Source organism: Eretmochelys imbricata, chromosome 4, assembly GCF_965152235.1.
Source record: "Eretmochelys imbricata isolate rEreImb1 chromosome 4, rEreImb1.hap1, whole genome shotgun sequence".
Lineage (NCBI taxonomy): Eukaryota > Metazoa > Chordata > Testudines > Cheloniidae > Eretmochelys > Eretmochelys imbricata.
The window spans coordinates 130,379,045-130,395,320 of record NC_135575.1 but is presented as its reverse complement, the minus strand read 5'-3'; the positions used below and the strand labels follow the sequence as shown (position 1 = coordinate 130,395,320).

The 16,276-nt window shown below is 38.3% G+C and overlaps 1 protein-coding gene across 1 annotated transcript in view; it reads right to left on the bottom strand.

Annotated features, from left to right (window-relative positions):
* Positions 1-16,276, bottom strand: part of RNF212 (ring finger protein 212) — a 33,060-nt gene that overhangs the window by 6,846 nt on the left and 9,938 nt on the right. Inside the window, exons 4-5 of the mRNA XM_077816183.1 lie at positions 15,086-15,142; positions 11,738-11,796 (exon numbers count right to left, since the gene is read on the bottom strand). Coding sequence (XP_077672309.1) covers positions 11,738-11,796; positions 15,086-15,142 — 116 coding nt within the window. The remainder of the gene's footprint in view (positions 1-11,737; positions 11,797-15,085; positions 15,143-16,276) is intronic.

Genomic DNA, 16,276 nt, shown 5'->3' with positions numbered 1-16,276 from the left:
AAATGCGTTAGATTTACTTTTGTTCAATGGCTGGTAAAGTAGGCTGTGCTGAATGGAATGTATATTCCTGTTTTTGTGTCTTTTTGTAACTTAAGGTTTTGCCTAGAGGGATTCTCTAGGTTTTGCATCTGATTACTCTGTAAGGTATTTACCATCCTGATTTTACAGAGGTGATTCTTTTACCTTTTCTTTAATTAAAATTCTTCTTTTAAGAACCCGATTGATTTTTCATTGTTCTTAAGATCCAAGGGTTTGGGTCTGTGTTCACCCGTACAAATTGGTGAGGATTTTTATCAAGCCTTCCCCAGGAAAGGGGGTGTAGGGCTTGGGGGGATATTTTGGTGGGAAGACATCTCCAAGTGGTCTCTTTCCCTGTTCTTTGTTTAACACACTTGGTGGTGGCAGCATAGGGTTCAAGGACAAGGCAAAGTTTGTACCTTGAGGAAGTTTTTAACCTAAGCTGGTAAGAATAAGCTTAGGGGGTCTTTCATGCAGGTCCCCACATCTGTACCCTAGAGTTCAGAGTGGGGAAGGAACCTTGACAGGTACCTTCTTTGTGTTTTGTCAAATCTGCTGTGAAAGTGTTCTTAAAACGAACATGTGCTGGGTCATCATCCGAGACTGCTATAACATGAAATATATGGCAGAATGCGGGTAAAACAGAGCAGGGGACATACAATTCTCCCCCAAGGAATTCAGTCACAAATTTAATTAACGCATTATTTTTTTAACGAGCATTATCAGCACGGAAGCATGTCCTCTGGAATGGCGGCCGAAGCATGAAGGGGCATACGAATGTTTAGCATACCTGCCACATAAATACTTTGCAATGCCGGCTACAAAAGTGCCATGTGAACGCCTTTTCTCACTTTCAGGTGACATTGTAAATAAGAAGCAGTCAGCAGTATCTCCGAATGAAGGCGCTGGGAACGCACCTTGACCTGAAGTGGAGCACCCACAGGGACATCTCTTGAAGAAGAACTTTCTCTTCCTCTTGAATCCCCCCTTCTCTCCTTATTTTCTGTCTCCCCAAGTGTCATCACTTCTCTCTCTTCCATCTTTGGACTCCTTTCTTCCTTCTTTCTCTTACCTGCTAATTATTCTACCCCATCCTTTCTGAATTCCTTCTAGACCTCCATGCTCAGTCCCAGGGGCTCTCATTCATCAGCTCCTCCATTAGTTCCCCCCAGCTCCTATCCAGATCACTACCAGTTCTTTTTTTTCCTTGACTCTCAGGATCTCCTGGTTTCTTTTCCACACAGTTCCTCTTCCTCCTCAGGACCTCCCAACTGCCACTCACTCTCCAGCAACATCCTATCCATCCTTCCAACTACTACCTACAGACCCTTCAGTTCATTACACACACTCCCTCAGTTTATCCCCACCACTACTGTTCATCCCTGCACTAAGAGATTCTCTCTACCTACTCCAGACATTCCTAAGTTCATTGCTGAAGGTTCACAGCTGAAACCCTCCTCTGTCTCTTCAAGGTTCCCATTCAGGCCTACATTTAATACCTTTGACCTCCCAGGGCCTCTAGTTCATCTCTTCAGAATACTCCTACCACATTTGTACCTCCAGTTCACCTGGTTCATTACTCTTCCCCAGGTCCTATAGAACTCCTTCCAGGATACCCCCTTATGTGCTCTGTTTTCTTTCCCTAGCCCTTACCATAACTGAAACTTTGGAGGAAGGAAGGTTTTGATGTTACCACTGGTGATGCTGGGGAAGAGGAGGGTGGGGGAAGGGAGGTACCAGAGCTGGCACTAGCTTCTCCCTGCTACTATCTGGGTGCCAACTGCAGAAGGATCATAAACAGCCTCATGTTGTCCAGCATCTGAAGCCCCAATAATCCGTAGACACCAAGTGCATGCTATTTATGAAAACTAAACTGCAGCCAATTAGAACCACTCGCTCTTGCATGTTTATCATCTGCATCTGCAGTTTCTTCAAGAAGGTAAGGCCACCACTGCTGTTGATTTCAAGACTTTCAGACCATGCCTACACTGCAATTAAACACCTGCGGCTGACCTGGCTCATGGGGTTCAGGTTGCAGGGGTGAAAAATTGAGGTGTAGATGTTTGGGCTTGGGCTGCAGGCTGAGCTCTGGGACCCCACAAGTGGGAATAGTCCCAGACCCTGGACTCCAGCCCAAACCCAAATGTCTACTCTGCAATTTTATAACCCCACAGCCCAAACCCTGTGAGCCCAAGTCAGCTGACATAGGTCAGCCATGGGGGCTTAATGTAGCCTTATATTCAAATAACATTACATTTTAAAATATCTCTTAGGGTATTTGCCAAAAAGGTCAGTGGTAATAACTTCTTATTCAAGTTTTTTGCCTCGGAATAATTACAGATTTCAAGGGATTAACTAAGGGAAAAAGAAGTACATTAAAGTTGCCATCACAATAGCTTTTACCAAATTATTATATAGATTGAATTTTTCAAAAGTGGAACTTTGCTTAAAAGCAAATATTAAAATTACTAGATTTAAGCTTCTCTATATCTTTATTCCAATATCATCATACAAATTAAAACAAAAGGTACATTCTCAACTACTCTAAATATTGTATGGAAGGCTTCACATTGTGTTGATATTATACCCCAAAATTTCCAAAATTATAAATTGTGCATTGCATAATCAATAATTTATATTGTACCTTGAAAACTTTTCAAGGCAAATAATTTAATTTTGATAATTCATAGAATTTACTTGCCTACATGTTGCCTCTGTAGAAGACTGGAGATGGTGATTGGCTGTCTTGTTACAGATGTCTGTGAGAAAGGTGGTGTACATGCATACAACTGAGGAGTTCTGAAACGAGAAGTATCCCATAAGCCTATTCTAGTACTTTGTGATCCAGATGATGAAGTGAACGAATGTCCGTTATTTGGTATTCTTAGTGGTGTTGATCTGTTAATGCAATCAGTGAAAAGATCTGAAACATTTTTATATTTCAATAGATTTCAAAAATTGTTAAAGAAATTCTCAAAGTTTATATTTTAAAGGAAAAAATTATTATCAGTTATTTCACACACACATGTATTATTTATCAGAATGTTAGACTATTGGGTGACATTTTTGCAAACAACTGAAAGACAAGACAAGGGAGAAAGTGATGAAACAGGAAAAAAGGACTTTTTATATTTGTATTATGTATTTTCATATCAATCTGAAAATGTATAATAATATGAAATTAATAGGTAGCAGGTTTAAAACAAACATAAGGTCACACAACACACCTCCAAAAGTCTAACTGGGTTCAAAAAAGAATTAGACAAGTTCATGGACGATAGGTCCACCAATGGCTATTAGCCAAGATAGTCATCCTCTGGGTGTCCTCCAAGACTCTGACTGCCAGAAGCTGGACTGGATGACAAGTAACAGATCACTTGATAATTGCCATTTCTGTTCATTCCCTCTGAAGCATCTGGCACCAGCCACAGTGGGAAGACAAGCTACTGGGCTAGATGGACCAGTGGTCTACCCCAGTATGGCCATTTTTCTGTTCTTATGATTGAAAATTGTGGATGCAATGCACTTGCATGGTCTGGAACCATACCGCATTGTTCTGTGATTTCCACAGTTCGTGCAAGTTTAAAAACGAGGCTGGTCAATACTTGGATGAGAAACTTCTAAGTGAGATGTAGGTGCTGCAGGAAGTGTTTCAGGTGATTTAGTGGGTAGCACTATTCTCTCTGAGTAATTACAGAAGCCATATCCCAAGTATAATGAATGCAATATTGTGCTGGTGGAAGTGCTGCCTTTCAGATGAGACATAAAACAAAGATTTTGGCCACTTTTTTCACATTAGAGACAGATTTTTGTGTGCAAATACCATGATTGCAGGTGCAAACAGCTATATATACTCTAACTGCCTGTGCAAATTTTGGAACCCATAGTTTCAAAATCAGGCCATCCAACAAGAATAAAAACATGTATAAATTACAGTTAGCTTGCACAATATCTTTTCTTTTTTGGAAAGGCAAAATACACAATTCAGCCGTTACACTACATAGATTAAGTAAGATAAAGTAGATTAAGTAAGATAAAGTAAGGCAAGATTTAATTTCATTCTCTTTACAAAACCTGTAACATTTTGAAAAGCATGAGCTGTATCTAGTTACCTTAGAGATCCTGCTGTGCTATTTTGACTTGCAGTTGGTCCCGATGATTGACAACTTTTATAAGAAACACTACCTATAATGATTTAAAAACTATATTAAAAATTAAGTGCCTTTACTGAAGGTATCATTTTTGGAGACAAAGGTAAGAATCTTAGTTTATAAAGTTTGGGCCAAATTCATCACAGGTTTATGCCAGCATAAACAATGGTGGAGAGCCCTGAGGACAAAAAGTGAAGGATAGAGGTAGGCACGTTGTGGCGGCAGAAAGTGACAACTAGTATGTGGATGAGGGAGTAACATAGTATTAAAATTGTGTACAGCTGTGTGAATAGCTAATTTTTCAGTTCACTCACCATACAAAAAATTTTAAACAAAAATTTATTTCAGTTGACCCAACACAATTTTTTTGGGGAGTTTTTCAATAAATAAAAAAAAGTGTAAGGGTTTTTTTTCCAACTGAAATAATCTGACAAATTCTACATCAATTTGTGAAATGTTGATCAAACCAAATCTACATTTTTTGGTAAAAAAAGGGTTTGGGTGAAAAAATTTGCCCACCTCTTTTCTTAGTTTCTTTTTCCTGCTCTTGTCAATTAAAATATTAAAATAGTATCCACGAGCTGCTTCAATTCTCCAATTATTGTTTCTCTCTTTCACCCATCCTTTCTTAAGAAGCTTTCCTTAGTTTACCAAGAAATTGCTCTCCGTATTAATATTCAGTTTTGCAAACATTATGCCTCTTGTACCAGCTTGCTTTGATTCACTGAACTTTGTCAACTACAAACGTTTGTTTTCTTTGGGCTGAATCCTGAAAAGTGCAAAGCATTTAATTTTATTTATGTCAGAGACGGTGCTAGCCCATTAGGGGCTCTAAACAGGAATACTCCTCCCTAACACATAATAAAAAGCTAATAGGGGCCCCCTTGAGCTGCTCAGGGCCCTAAGCAATTGCTTAGTGTGCTCATGCCTAGCGCTGACTCTGGTTTACATTTATGCTCAATTTTATTATTTAATTCATTTCATGCATTTATTTATATTTAAACATCATGAGAAAATGGTTATCCAAAGCTCTAGACATACAGACATCTTGAAAGGAAATATGTAGCTTCGGAGGATCTGAACATTTAAATAAAATATGAAATAGATGATAAAATCATTATTGGTTACTGATAAGTAGTAAGAAAAGTATGTGTATTACAATTACAAAATCATGTGTATTGCACACAAACTAAGGACTCAATCCGGCAAGGTGCTGAACAATCTAGCCCTGATCCTGTGAAACACTTAAGCATGTGCAGAACTTTAAACTTTAAAATATGAGGAATGCCATTGCAGCCCTGGAGCACCTTTGCTCCAGCTTTTTTACATCATGTAAAATGGCTAGAGGAGCGTAAAGGGCCCCTAAAAACTCTTTATCCAGCTGGTAGAGAATTACCCTGGTGCAGGAACTGCAGAACCCAGCCATAAGGCTGCCTCCTGAGGACTCCCCCACAAGCTGTGATATAAGGAAGCATGTTGGGGATAAGGCTGGAGGTGAGAGGGGCATATTGGAGATGGGTCTACAGGATACAGCACTGTGGAAGATCTGGGAAACATTGTGGCACACAGTACACCCCAGGAAGGTTTCCATAACATAGACATGCCTCCAGGGTTGTCTAGTTTACCTCAGGGACCTCTCCAACCCCAGAACTACCCACTACTGGGAAGGTGCAAAGGTAACTTAAAGCCACCATAGCCATTTCCCATTCTCACCCCACCCTTGTGCTAGCAGAAATCAACTCTTATGAAGCTTCCAATTTGGACTCTTACTTTCATTAACAAACTTCATTTTTTCCTTTTCATACCAAATGTCTGTACTAAGACAATGTTAATCTGTAATAACTAATAAGAGAGTATACGAATCAAGTAAAAGGCTGTGCATGCACCACAAGTAAATCACTTCTGTTTCTGAGCATTACATTAGTCTAATTGTTCTGCAACTATTAACAATGGTTGTTTAGCAAACATTACTTAGTTTAAAGGAGGTCACCCACTGACCACTTCATTTCTGCTTCTTAACTAGCTCCTTCTTACTGGACTGATCTCTCCACAATACCTTTCTTACAGCTCAGAGGGCTCAAATCAGCAATCCATCCCTATTCAACAAATCACTCAAGCATGTATTTAACTTTACACATATGCTTAAAACTAAGCATTATAGATATATAATACATTATGTCTAGACAGGTACTTAAAAAAAATCTTACCCATACGTCCATCATGAGGTGGGCTTATCAATGACAGTCTTGTTGGACCAGTCACTGTCTCAGGCTAAGTGCATGGAAAGGTATTAATAATAGTATAATACATGAGCTATTTATTAATGCACTTTAACAATAAATTATAGATATTTTATAAAACATTAAGGTAAAACATTTTAAATAATTTTGATAAATACTGCTCAAATGTGAGACTACTCTTCATGCATAGTACTTAACGCATACTGGTACGGGTGTATGCAGCATTCATGTAGTTTGAACGTAGTACAGCACATATATATGCTGCCTTCATTTTCAAAATGATGCTCACACATAGTGATTTCTATTTCCCCTCCATGCCTCATTTCTCTACTCAGTAGCCCTCTCAGAACCTTTTTCTAGCAACCAGCACTTACAGCAATTCAACAAAATAGCTCTTTTCAACTGGGCTTCAGAGATATTTTCATTTAACATATATAGCTATAAAGCAAAAACTCTCAGACAAAATACTGGAGACAGGGTTGATAGTATATATTAGTAAGTTAAGGATAAAAAAAATTACAAGACTGTTCAAACCTTATGTGAGATAAAAACAAGGAAAGATTGGAGGCTAGTGCCACTACAGCAAAAAGTTAAGATTGTCTGGGTGCCTTAACTGTGCATTTGCATCCCTTAAAATGTTGAGATTTCTTTTAAGTTTAACCTTAACTCTGAAGTTCCTGCATACGGATGATAGAGGATGATTACAACATTCTTGTAATGTTAACATTTTGGGATTCATTTCAGAACAGATTTCAAGCATTTTGCTATATGACTTGGTAATGGCACATGGCTACATCTCTATTTATTGTATTCAAAGGATGGACTATTAGAAACTAACTGCTAGAATTTAACAACTAGTGCTTCAAAAAACATCCTTGTTCTGAAAAGCATGCAAGCACTTAAACATGCTGCGATAAATGAAGTGGTGGGAGGGAGACAACTCCCTTTTATGGACACCAAGCCACCCAGTTAGCTATAAAATTCCTCTTGGTAGCTGCTCTCTACTTGCTTTACCTGTAAAGGGTTAAAAAGTCTGACTGCATGCATAGGTCAAAGGAAGTGAGTGGGCACCTGGCCAAAAGAGCCAATGGGAAGGCTAGAACTTTTCAAAATTGAAATAAGACACCCCTTTGTCTGTATGTGGTTCTTCTCCCAGAGAGCAGGGACACGGCTGGAACAATGCTGTAAGAGCTTGCCCAAGGTATGAAAAATCATCAAATCATACCAAGAAACTACTCATTTGAAACACCAGATATGTAAGTAGATCAGGAAATGTCTAGGAAGACGTGATTAGGTTTATCTCTTTTCATAGAATCATAGAAGATTAGGGTTGGAAGAGACCTCATCTAGTCCAACCCCCTGCTCAAAGCAGGACCAACACCAACTTTGTCAAGCCAGGCCTTAAAAACCTCTAAGGATGGAGATTCCACCACCTCCCTAGATAACCCATTTCAGTGCTTCACCATCCTCCTAGTAAAATAGTGTTTCCTAATATCCAACCTTGATCTCCCACACTGCAACTTGAGACCATTGCTCCTTGTTCTGTCATCTGCACCACTGAGAACAGCTGAGCTCCATTCTCTTTGGAACCCCTCTGCAGATAGTTGAAGGCTGCTATCAAATCCCCCTCACTCTTCTCTTCTGCAGACTAAACAAGCTCAGTTCCCTCAGCCTCTCATGTGCCCCAGCCTCCTGATCATTTTTGTTACCCTCTGCTGGACTCTCTCCAATTTGACCACATCCCTTCCATAGTGGGGGGCCCAAAACTGGATGCAATACTCCAGATGTGGCCTCACCAGTGCCGAATAGAGGGGAAAATCACTTCACTTGATCAGCTGGCAATGCTCCTACTAATGCAGCCCAATATGCTGTTAGCCTTCTTGGGAACAAGGGCACACTGCTACTTATATCCAGCTTCTCATCCACTGTAATCCCCAGGTCCTTTTCTGCTGAACTGCTCCTTAGCCAGTCAGTCCCCAGCCTATAGCGGTGCATGGGATTCTTCCGTCCTAAGCACAGGACTCTGCACTTGTCCTTGTTGAACCTCATGAGATTTCTTTTGGCCCAATCCTCCAATTTCTCTAGGTCACTCTGGACCCTGTCCCTACCCTCCAGCGTATCTACCTCCCCCCACAGCTTAGTGTCATCTGCTAACTTGCTGAGGGGACAATCCATCCCATCATCCAGATCAGTAATAAAGATGTTGAACAAAACCAGCCCCTGGACCAGCCCCTGGGGTACTCCGCTTGATACCAGCTGCCAACTAGACATCGAGCCGTTGATCACTACCCCTTGAGTCCAACAATCTAACCAGCTTTCTATTCACCTTATAGTCCATTCATCCAATCCATACTTTTTTAACTTGCTGACAAGAATATTGTGGGAGACCATATCAAAAGCTTTGCTAAAGTCAAGATATATCACGTCCACCACTTTCCCCCTATCCACAGAGCCAGTTATCTCATCATAGAAGGCAATCAGGTTGGTCAGGCATGACCTGCCCTTGGTGAATTCATGTTGACTGTTCCTGATTTTATTTCTTTATGGCTTGTGGAATCAGCCTTGACACATGCTTAAAAATAAGCATGTGCTCAAGCATTTTCCTGAATCAGGGCCCGGGAGTCTAAGAGTTTCTTTATACAATGATTATCAGCATATAGGAGAACCCAAGTTTGTATACATAGAAATGAACTCACTTTCCTCACTGGGGAAGGTACAGGGTCAACCTCCATGGATTCTACCCTAGTAATACAAAATAAATTTGCATGTTGTAATAATAAATAACAAATATATTCTAATTAAAATAATATTATTGAAAACTATATGTTATATCCTCACATCCATGAATGACAAATAATATATTATTGCAGTATTTATTGTACTATTTTAGTTAATATAAATACATTTATTTACAGCTCCTTCATTTGTATAGACAATAATATTATTCTGAATTATGAATAAAACATGCTGTTTTGAAGAGTATCAGTTACAGGTTATGAGATCTGCTCTGCTGTCAAAACATGGAGAGTTATGGCTGGGATTTTGAAAGACACCTAAAGGAATGAGGTGCCAAATCCCTTTGAAATTTAATGGGATTTGGGCATCTAACTCTTGTAAACTCTGTTGAAAATCCTAGTTTATGTGTATAAATGAGAGGAAAGCAGATTAAAAACAGCATTAGAAACAGATATGAAAAATATGGCCAATATTTTAAAAAGTGATTAATAATTTGAGGTTCCTAACTTGAGACACCTTATGGAGATCCTGATTTTCAGAAAGTGCTGATCTCCTACACTCCGAAAATCAGACCTCTTTAAGTCACCTCAAATGGAGCTCCAAAAATTAAGTCTCTCAAAATTAAGTGACTACACTTTTGAAAATCTTTTTAAGAAATTAATGTTCATTGTATTGTCATGTACAACTTAAATATTAGAAATGCAGATTCTGACATGATATTGGTCTCTCTCAGACCAAATTCTGCTCTGAATTATAACTTGTGCAATTCCATTAAAGACAGTTTGGGGTTTGCACAGAAGTAAGTCAATAAAGAATTTGGGGTTAAATTATTTTAGAGATTGAAACAAAAATATAGGTAGGAATTATGGTCCCAATTCAGCATGGCTTAAGTACATGCCTAACTTTAAAGATGTGAGTAGATCCACTGAAATCAATTAAACTACTCACATGCTTATTGTTGGGCACATAGATTCATAGATATTAAGGTCAGAAGGGACCATTATGATCATCTAGTCTGACCTCCTGCACAATGCAGGCCACTGAATCTCACCCACCCACTCCTGCAATAAACCTCCCACCTATGTCTGAGCTATTGAAGTCCTCAAATCATGGTTTAAAGACTTCAAGACATGCTTTAATACATTGCAGAACTGAGGCCTATACCAGTAATACAACAATATTTAGTACTTAGCTGACTAAACTAATTGCATCCTGAATTCATTGACTACTGTACCATAAATAGCTGTCGTTCTCATGAATTCTTTAGTCTCACTACTGAGGAGAGACTAGATACTAAAATTAGAATATATATTAGTGTTTGGGCTCATAGCCAATAGGACATATATTCTTCTAAAGTAAATATAAGAGGCTTCAGACAAATACTAATTTTAAACCTCCCATTGTTCCTAAGGTTTTCAGTGATAATTAATGGATCTGTACCTACATTTCTGAGGTTGATGGGCAGCTGGGATGAAGTGAGTACGGAGAATATCCATTCTGTTTTGCTGAAGGAAGTAAAGTAATTAAACTGAATGTTAGAGCACTGTTACAATCAATGGTACATATTTCATAGTTAATGTTTTAAATTAGTACTTCTCTTACTGGAAATGGGATTTCTAACTGTAGCGGAAACTGCAGGTCGAGTAGTTTGTTGGGGAGGCCTCATGCTAAATGCAAAACAAAAGTTACAATGGACAAAAATTAAACAAAAAATATGTTTGAGTTATATAACTACCATCTATTGCTCTTTTATCGTGCAAAGTTGCTCATAAAAAATGCATATGATTAGCTATAAAGTCTATTATATGTGTATTATATTGTCCACACCAATTCCTCTATCCATAGCAATATCTACTTATGGTAACATCTGGCAGACTATCTTATTAAAAGGCTCAATATTAAAGTACAAGTAATTGCAATTAACTATGCAACCTTAGCTTTGTGAATTTCCTCAGCCTTTTTAAATAAAGTTTTCAAGAAAAAATATTGACATGCATGTGTTTATTCATTAACATATCATCCTGCATATGAGATGCAGGAGGATCTGCTGTTTGTGTTTCTGAACTTCTAATGTCCATTGGAATCCTTGTTGAGCACAGAAGCTTTATTCAGAAAACCATAAGTCACATGGAAAACTTGCCAGGCCCATCAGACTTTTTGCAAATATTTCTAGTTAACATGGTGAAGTTTTAAAAATTGTAATTTTCAATTACTTTTAAAAAAAGTAATTTTCAAATGTACATCTATTCAGATCTGAGTCATTGCCTGGTACAAACATAAAATATGGACAGCAAAAAAAATGTTAACTTCTTAGAATACTTACTGATTTGAATGTTAAAATAAGAAGCTTGTTTCCTGTCATGTTATGTTTGTATCAGTGGGAAGAGGTAGGATGGCAGAAAATATCATTCATTCATTTCTAGAAAGCTAAATAATAAATTCATCTACTCGCACAAGTATGCGTCATAGAAGAGAGAGGCAAATAAGCATGATTCTTTTTGTATTTTAATTTATATAACTTCTTGTTAAACATGTGGTATTCCAAATGCAAAGCATACCTCAAACTTATCTTTGCTATGCTAAGCCTCTTACCATTGAATCTGATGTATCTGTTGTGTTGCCTTCTTAAGAGATTCTTCCAATTTTGCAATCTATATGACATAATCAAAGACTTATAAAAATTCTATTTATGCGAGACACAGTTTGATTGTCAAACACATAGTTTTATAGAGAGTTTACAGATTGCATCCCAGTTATTCTTAGATACTATTGGCATACCAGTACACAGAAAGAGTCAGCAGAGTAGTGGGTATATGGATCAGAGTCAATTTTATTTCTGAAGATCTACATGTCCATGTTTTTTGGCTGACATAAACTTCGATTTTGATTCTAGAATGCACTGCCATTTTACAAAGCTATGGTAAAGGGATATTGAGAAGAGAGTTTAAAGGAAGTTTCTATCTTTCTTCTAATTCTTGTCCCTGATATAAAATTGGAGAGAATAAGAATGAAAATAAATGAAAAACCCAAATATAAAAAGTGTTATCACAGATTTCCTTTCTGAGATCTGAAATGCAATTAGCTTTTTAGAGTCCTTCTTTGTACTCTGACTTGATTCAAAAAGAATTTTCAAGAGATACAATTGATTGTATCACATAAAATACATTAAAAGAACATCAAGATTTGCAAAGTCAAGCACTCTAAAGGTCACAACTTCAATGAATCACTTGCACGTCAATATGATTTTTTTTCAGTTTGCTTTAGTAGGTATCTAGGAAATCAAACATTCACACAAAAAATATGATAAAAGAACATTATTAAGGCAGGGGGTCTGTGGAAAAATAATATGTAATCAGGTTAGGTGTACCAGGTTAGTCACACAGAGACAGAGGAAAAATGGATGTGAGCAACAATAACAATTTTATTGGTAAAAAAGGAATGTAGAGTGTCTCCAGCATTCAGTAAAGATGTGCTGCCGTATTCTTCACACGGCACCACTTAGTAATTAAACATTATAATGCAGTTTAAGCTTTCCACCACAACTACACTTATTTTTTTCTTTCTGCTTTTTAACAATTTTAAAACCATGAAACTATTTTTTTTAAACCAACTTCAAATTTCAACATGTGTCCATCTGCTATTCATCCTTAAATCATACCGTTTGTTTTAACTATACAGCCAGAACGGGTAACAACTTGGTGGCTAAGCTGCCTTTTACTTGCAACGGTTGTCTCTGACAGCTCTGGAATAGGTGAATCATCTCCTCCTGGTTCTGCATTTGCAGCTTGTAGAGTTTGCTCAGTTGATTGTTCAAACTCTGGAACGAACTGAAGATGTCGACAGTTTCTGTTGCCTATCTGTCTCAATAAAGTATGCCAGGGACTGGCAACCTCTGGCACGCGGCCCATCAGGGTAATCCGTTGGCAGGCCACGAGACATTTTGTTTATATTAACCATCCGCAGACCCGGCTCCCCCCGCAGCTCCCAGTGGCCGCGGTTCGCCGTTCCCAGCCACTGGAGCTGCGGGGGTCAACATAAACAAAACATCTCGCGGTCCACCAACAGATTACCCTGATGAGCCACTTGCCAAAGGTTGCCGACCCCTGGCATAGATTAAGACCCTAGCCTGCATCTCCCTATTCACCTTGTGGAGTTCAGCTGCGATGCGAAATCATGTACACTGTTCCTTCCAGTATGATGGTCTGTCAAAGATTAAGTTCTTTTGTGCATAAGGAATTATGATGAAATTCTGCAGTTTCTACTCTGACACCATGTCAGCTTAGTCACACAGAGACAGAGAAAAATGGATGCTAGCAACAACTTTATTGTAAAAAAAAAAAAATGTAGACTGTCTCCAGAATCTAGCATTCAGAGATGATGTGCTGCAGTAATCTTCAAACAGCAACACCTAGTGACGAAGCATGATAATGAAGTTTAAGCTTTCCATCACAATCATATAATTAAAGATTCTATCATTGTGCATGTGCATAAATAGGTTGAATTAAGGTTATACAAACAAGCTTAATCCTGGCATTTCCTAACTTTGGAGTGTTTGATTTGCAACCTTAATGATGTTCTTTTAACATAGTTTTTTCGTATATAATTGCCCAGGTTTCTATAAAAGCAAACTGAAAAAACCTCTGCCCCTTGAGCTAATGGAATAACTCGTAGCAATAGCAGGTTATCCTCTGTGACACCCTGTACCCGATGTGATACCCTGTACCTCTTTTATATGGTTATGATGATACGTTTTGTAGAAAGGATGCCTGGTGAGGTATCATTTAAAAACTCATAATCTGCTGAACAGCATTGTCCTATTAAGATGTGTGTAACATCACTGCAGATAAAATTATGAGATTTTTGCTATATGATTCTTACTGAAATGTGTTGTAGTACTGCGTGACTCCCACAAACCGTTTTCTCAGAGAAAAAGGCACACTGGCATGCCAGCAAGGTGCTAAAGAGCTATTGACTGTTTAATCAGACATTCCTCTGTGGGGGGAGGGAGGTATAAGAAAATAAGAATAAGAAAATTTACAATTCATCTGAAGGACATCTTGGAGTTCACGTAGACAATGGAACTGCCTGGCCCTATGACCCAGCAAGGATTTTTCCAGCACAAAAGGCTTGGAGTATAATAAGTAGGGGAAAAATTCCTCTAGCCACCTCTCCTCTCCTGTCCACTTTATATCACTCTGCACATAACATCAGTGAATACTTGAAGAACACTGAAGTAAAGGGAGTGGTACCAGGCTAAAAGAAAATCTGAACTGAGAATTGCTTGCAGCATTTGGTGGTCCTCAGAGTTATTCTGGGTAGCCCTAAGAGACTTTTGGGAAACTGGCAGTTTACTACATCTCTGCTACCATTTGGAATTATAGACTGTGACTCACCTGCTTTGACCTCTCAATAACTCTAATTTCCTTTTCTTAGCTAATAAACCTTTAGTTAGTTTACTATAACATTTGCTACCAGCATTGTCTTTGGTGTAAGATCTAGGGTACCAACTGATCTGGGTAAAGTGATTAGTCTCTAGGAACCGGAAGCAAACTGACTGTGGTGTGATTTTTCGTCTAAGTAACTGTTTCATCACAATGTCCAGTTTGTTTGGGTGGCAAGATAGACAGGAGTCTCAGGAGTCTGTGGAGTCAACTCCATGGTAAAACTAGTATAGTGAGCCAGCAGTTCACATCTGTTACTGGCTTGGTGAAATCTAATTATAGACTACACAACCAGTTTGCAGTGTCTGCCCTGTTTTCTGACAACCTACCCTGAGGTAGGCATTCATGGTTGTGAGCCACTCCAGACAGCATGACAGGTGCTAACAGTCCCCTCTTAATAAGTAGGAAAGTTCAATCAAAAGTTGTTTTCTAAATATAAACCAAAGAAATAAGGCACACAAAACAATCCTCCTTCCCATCCAAAGTCAAGCTTAGTTACCTTTCCTCTATAGTATGCTAATAAGCGTCTTCTGTGTTTTTCTTGAAATTCTGAAATCTAAAAATAAAACTTGTGTAGTAATGGTCTTCAACTAATCATATGGACAAATTGAAATCACTTCAGCTATAGTACATTTCTAAAACATGAAGGAAAAAAAAACTGAAGTGATTCTGTCATCTCAGATCTGCTTAGGCTTCATCAGGGGAAGTTTGAGTCGCAAGACCGAGGTCCCAGTTATGCTGGTACGCCCTGAATATGATATTTGGACATTGGACTATAACCTATGAACTATGTCTAAAAGAACTCTTTGCACCTACAAAGCTCATATCTCTGCTATGAATCTGCACCTAAATGAATTGAACTCATGTCTGTATGTATATTGATCTTTTAACCATACTGTCTCTCTCTTGTTTTTTAATAAAGCTTAGTTTAGTTAATAAGAATTGGCTGTAGCGTGAATTTGGGTAAGATCTGGAATATTCAATAACCTCAGAGGTAATGTGTCCAATCCATTGGGATTGGTAGAACCTTTTCTTTTATATGATGAAATAAGATTTTCAGAAATCATCATATTTGACTTAGGTACCTGGATGGAGGCCTGAGGCCGGGTCACTTTAAGGGAACTGTGTTGTTTGGACTTCTGAGTAACCAGTGAGCTAATAAAGAAGCTGTTTTATGCTGGCTTGGTAAATATAAGTATTGGAATATCCACCAATTTGTGGGGATTGTCTGCCCCATTCTTTGCAGTTCACCCGAATTGAGTGACCATAGCTGGCTCCCACTAGGACCCCGGTCAGAGTGAGACATCCTGCTTAGTTGTTAGTACTTCTTTAGTCAATAGTAACTCTTGCTGAACTCAAAGAATAATTTCCAGCTACTTGGAAACTGCCATATTGTGGCAAATCTCACTAATATGAAGTAGCAGAGTATAAATTTACACACAATAGCATCAGTTTTATTTTTATAGTTGGGTTAAACACATAATGTATTTTTCCAGCAGCTGGAAAACTACGGCACATCTACAATGATTTCATCCTGCCAGGTATATGTTGTTTTTGTTTTCAGAACTCATTGAAAGGCAGTAAAAAGAACACATAACCTAGCAGTGAATTTCATAATTTTTTAAATTAAAATAACATTTTATTGGGGCTTGAAAAATCCAATTGTCAAAATACTAATGTGGCTAGGATG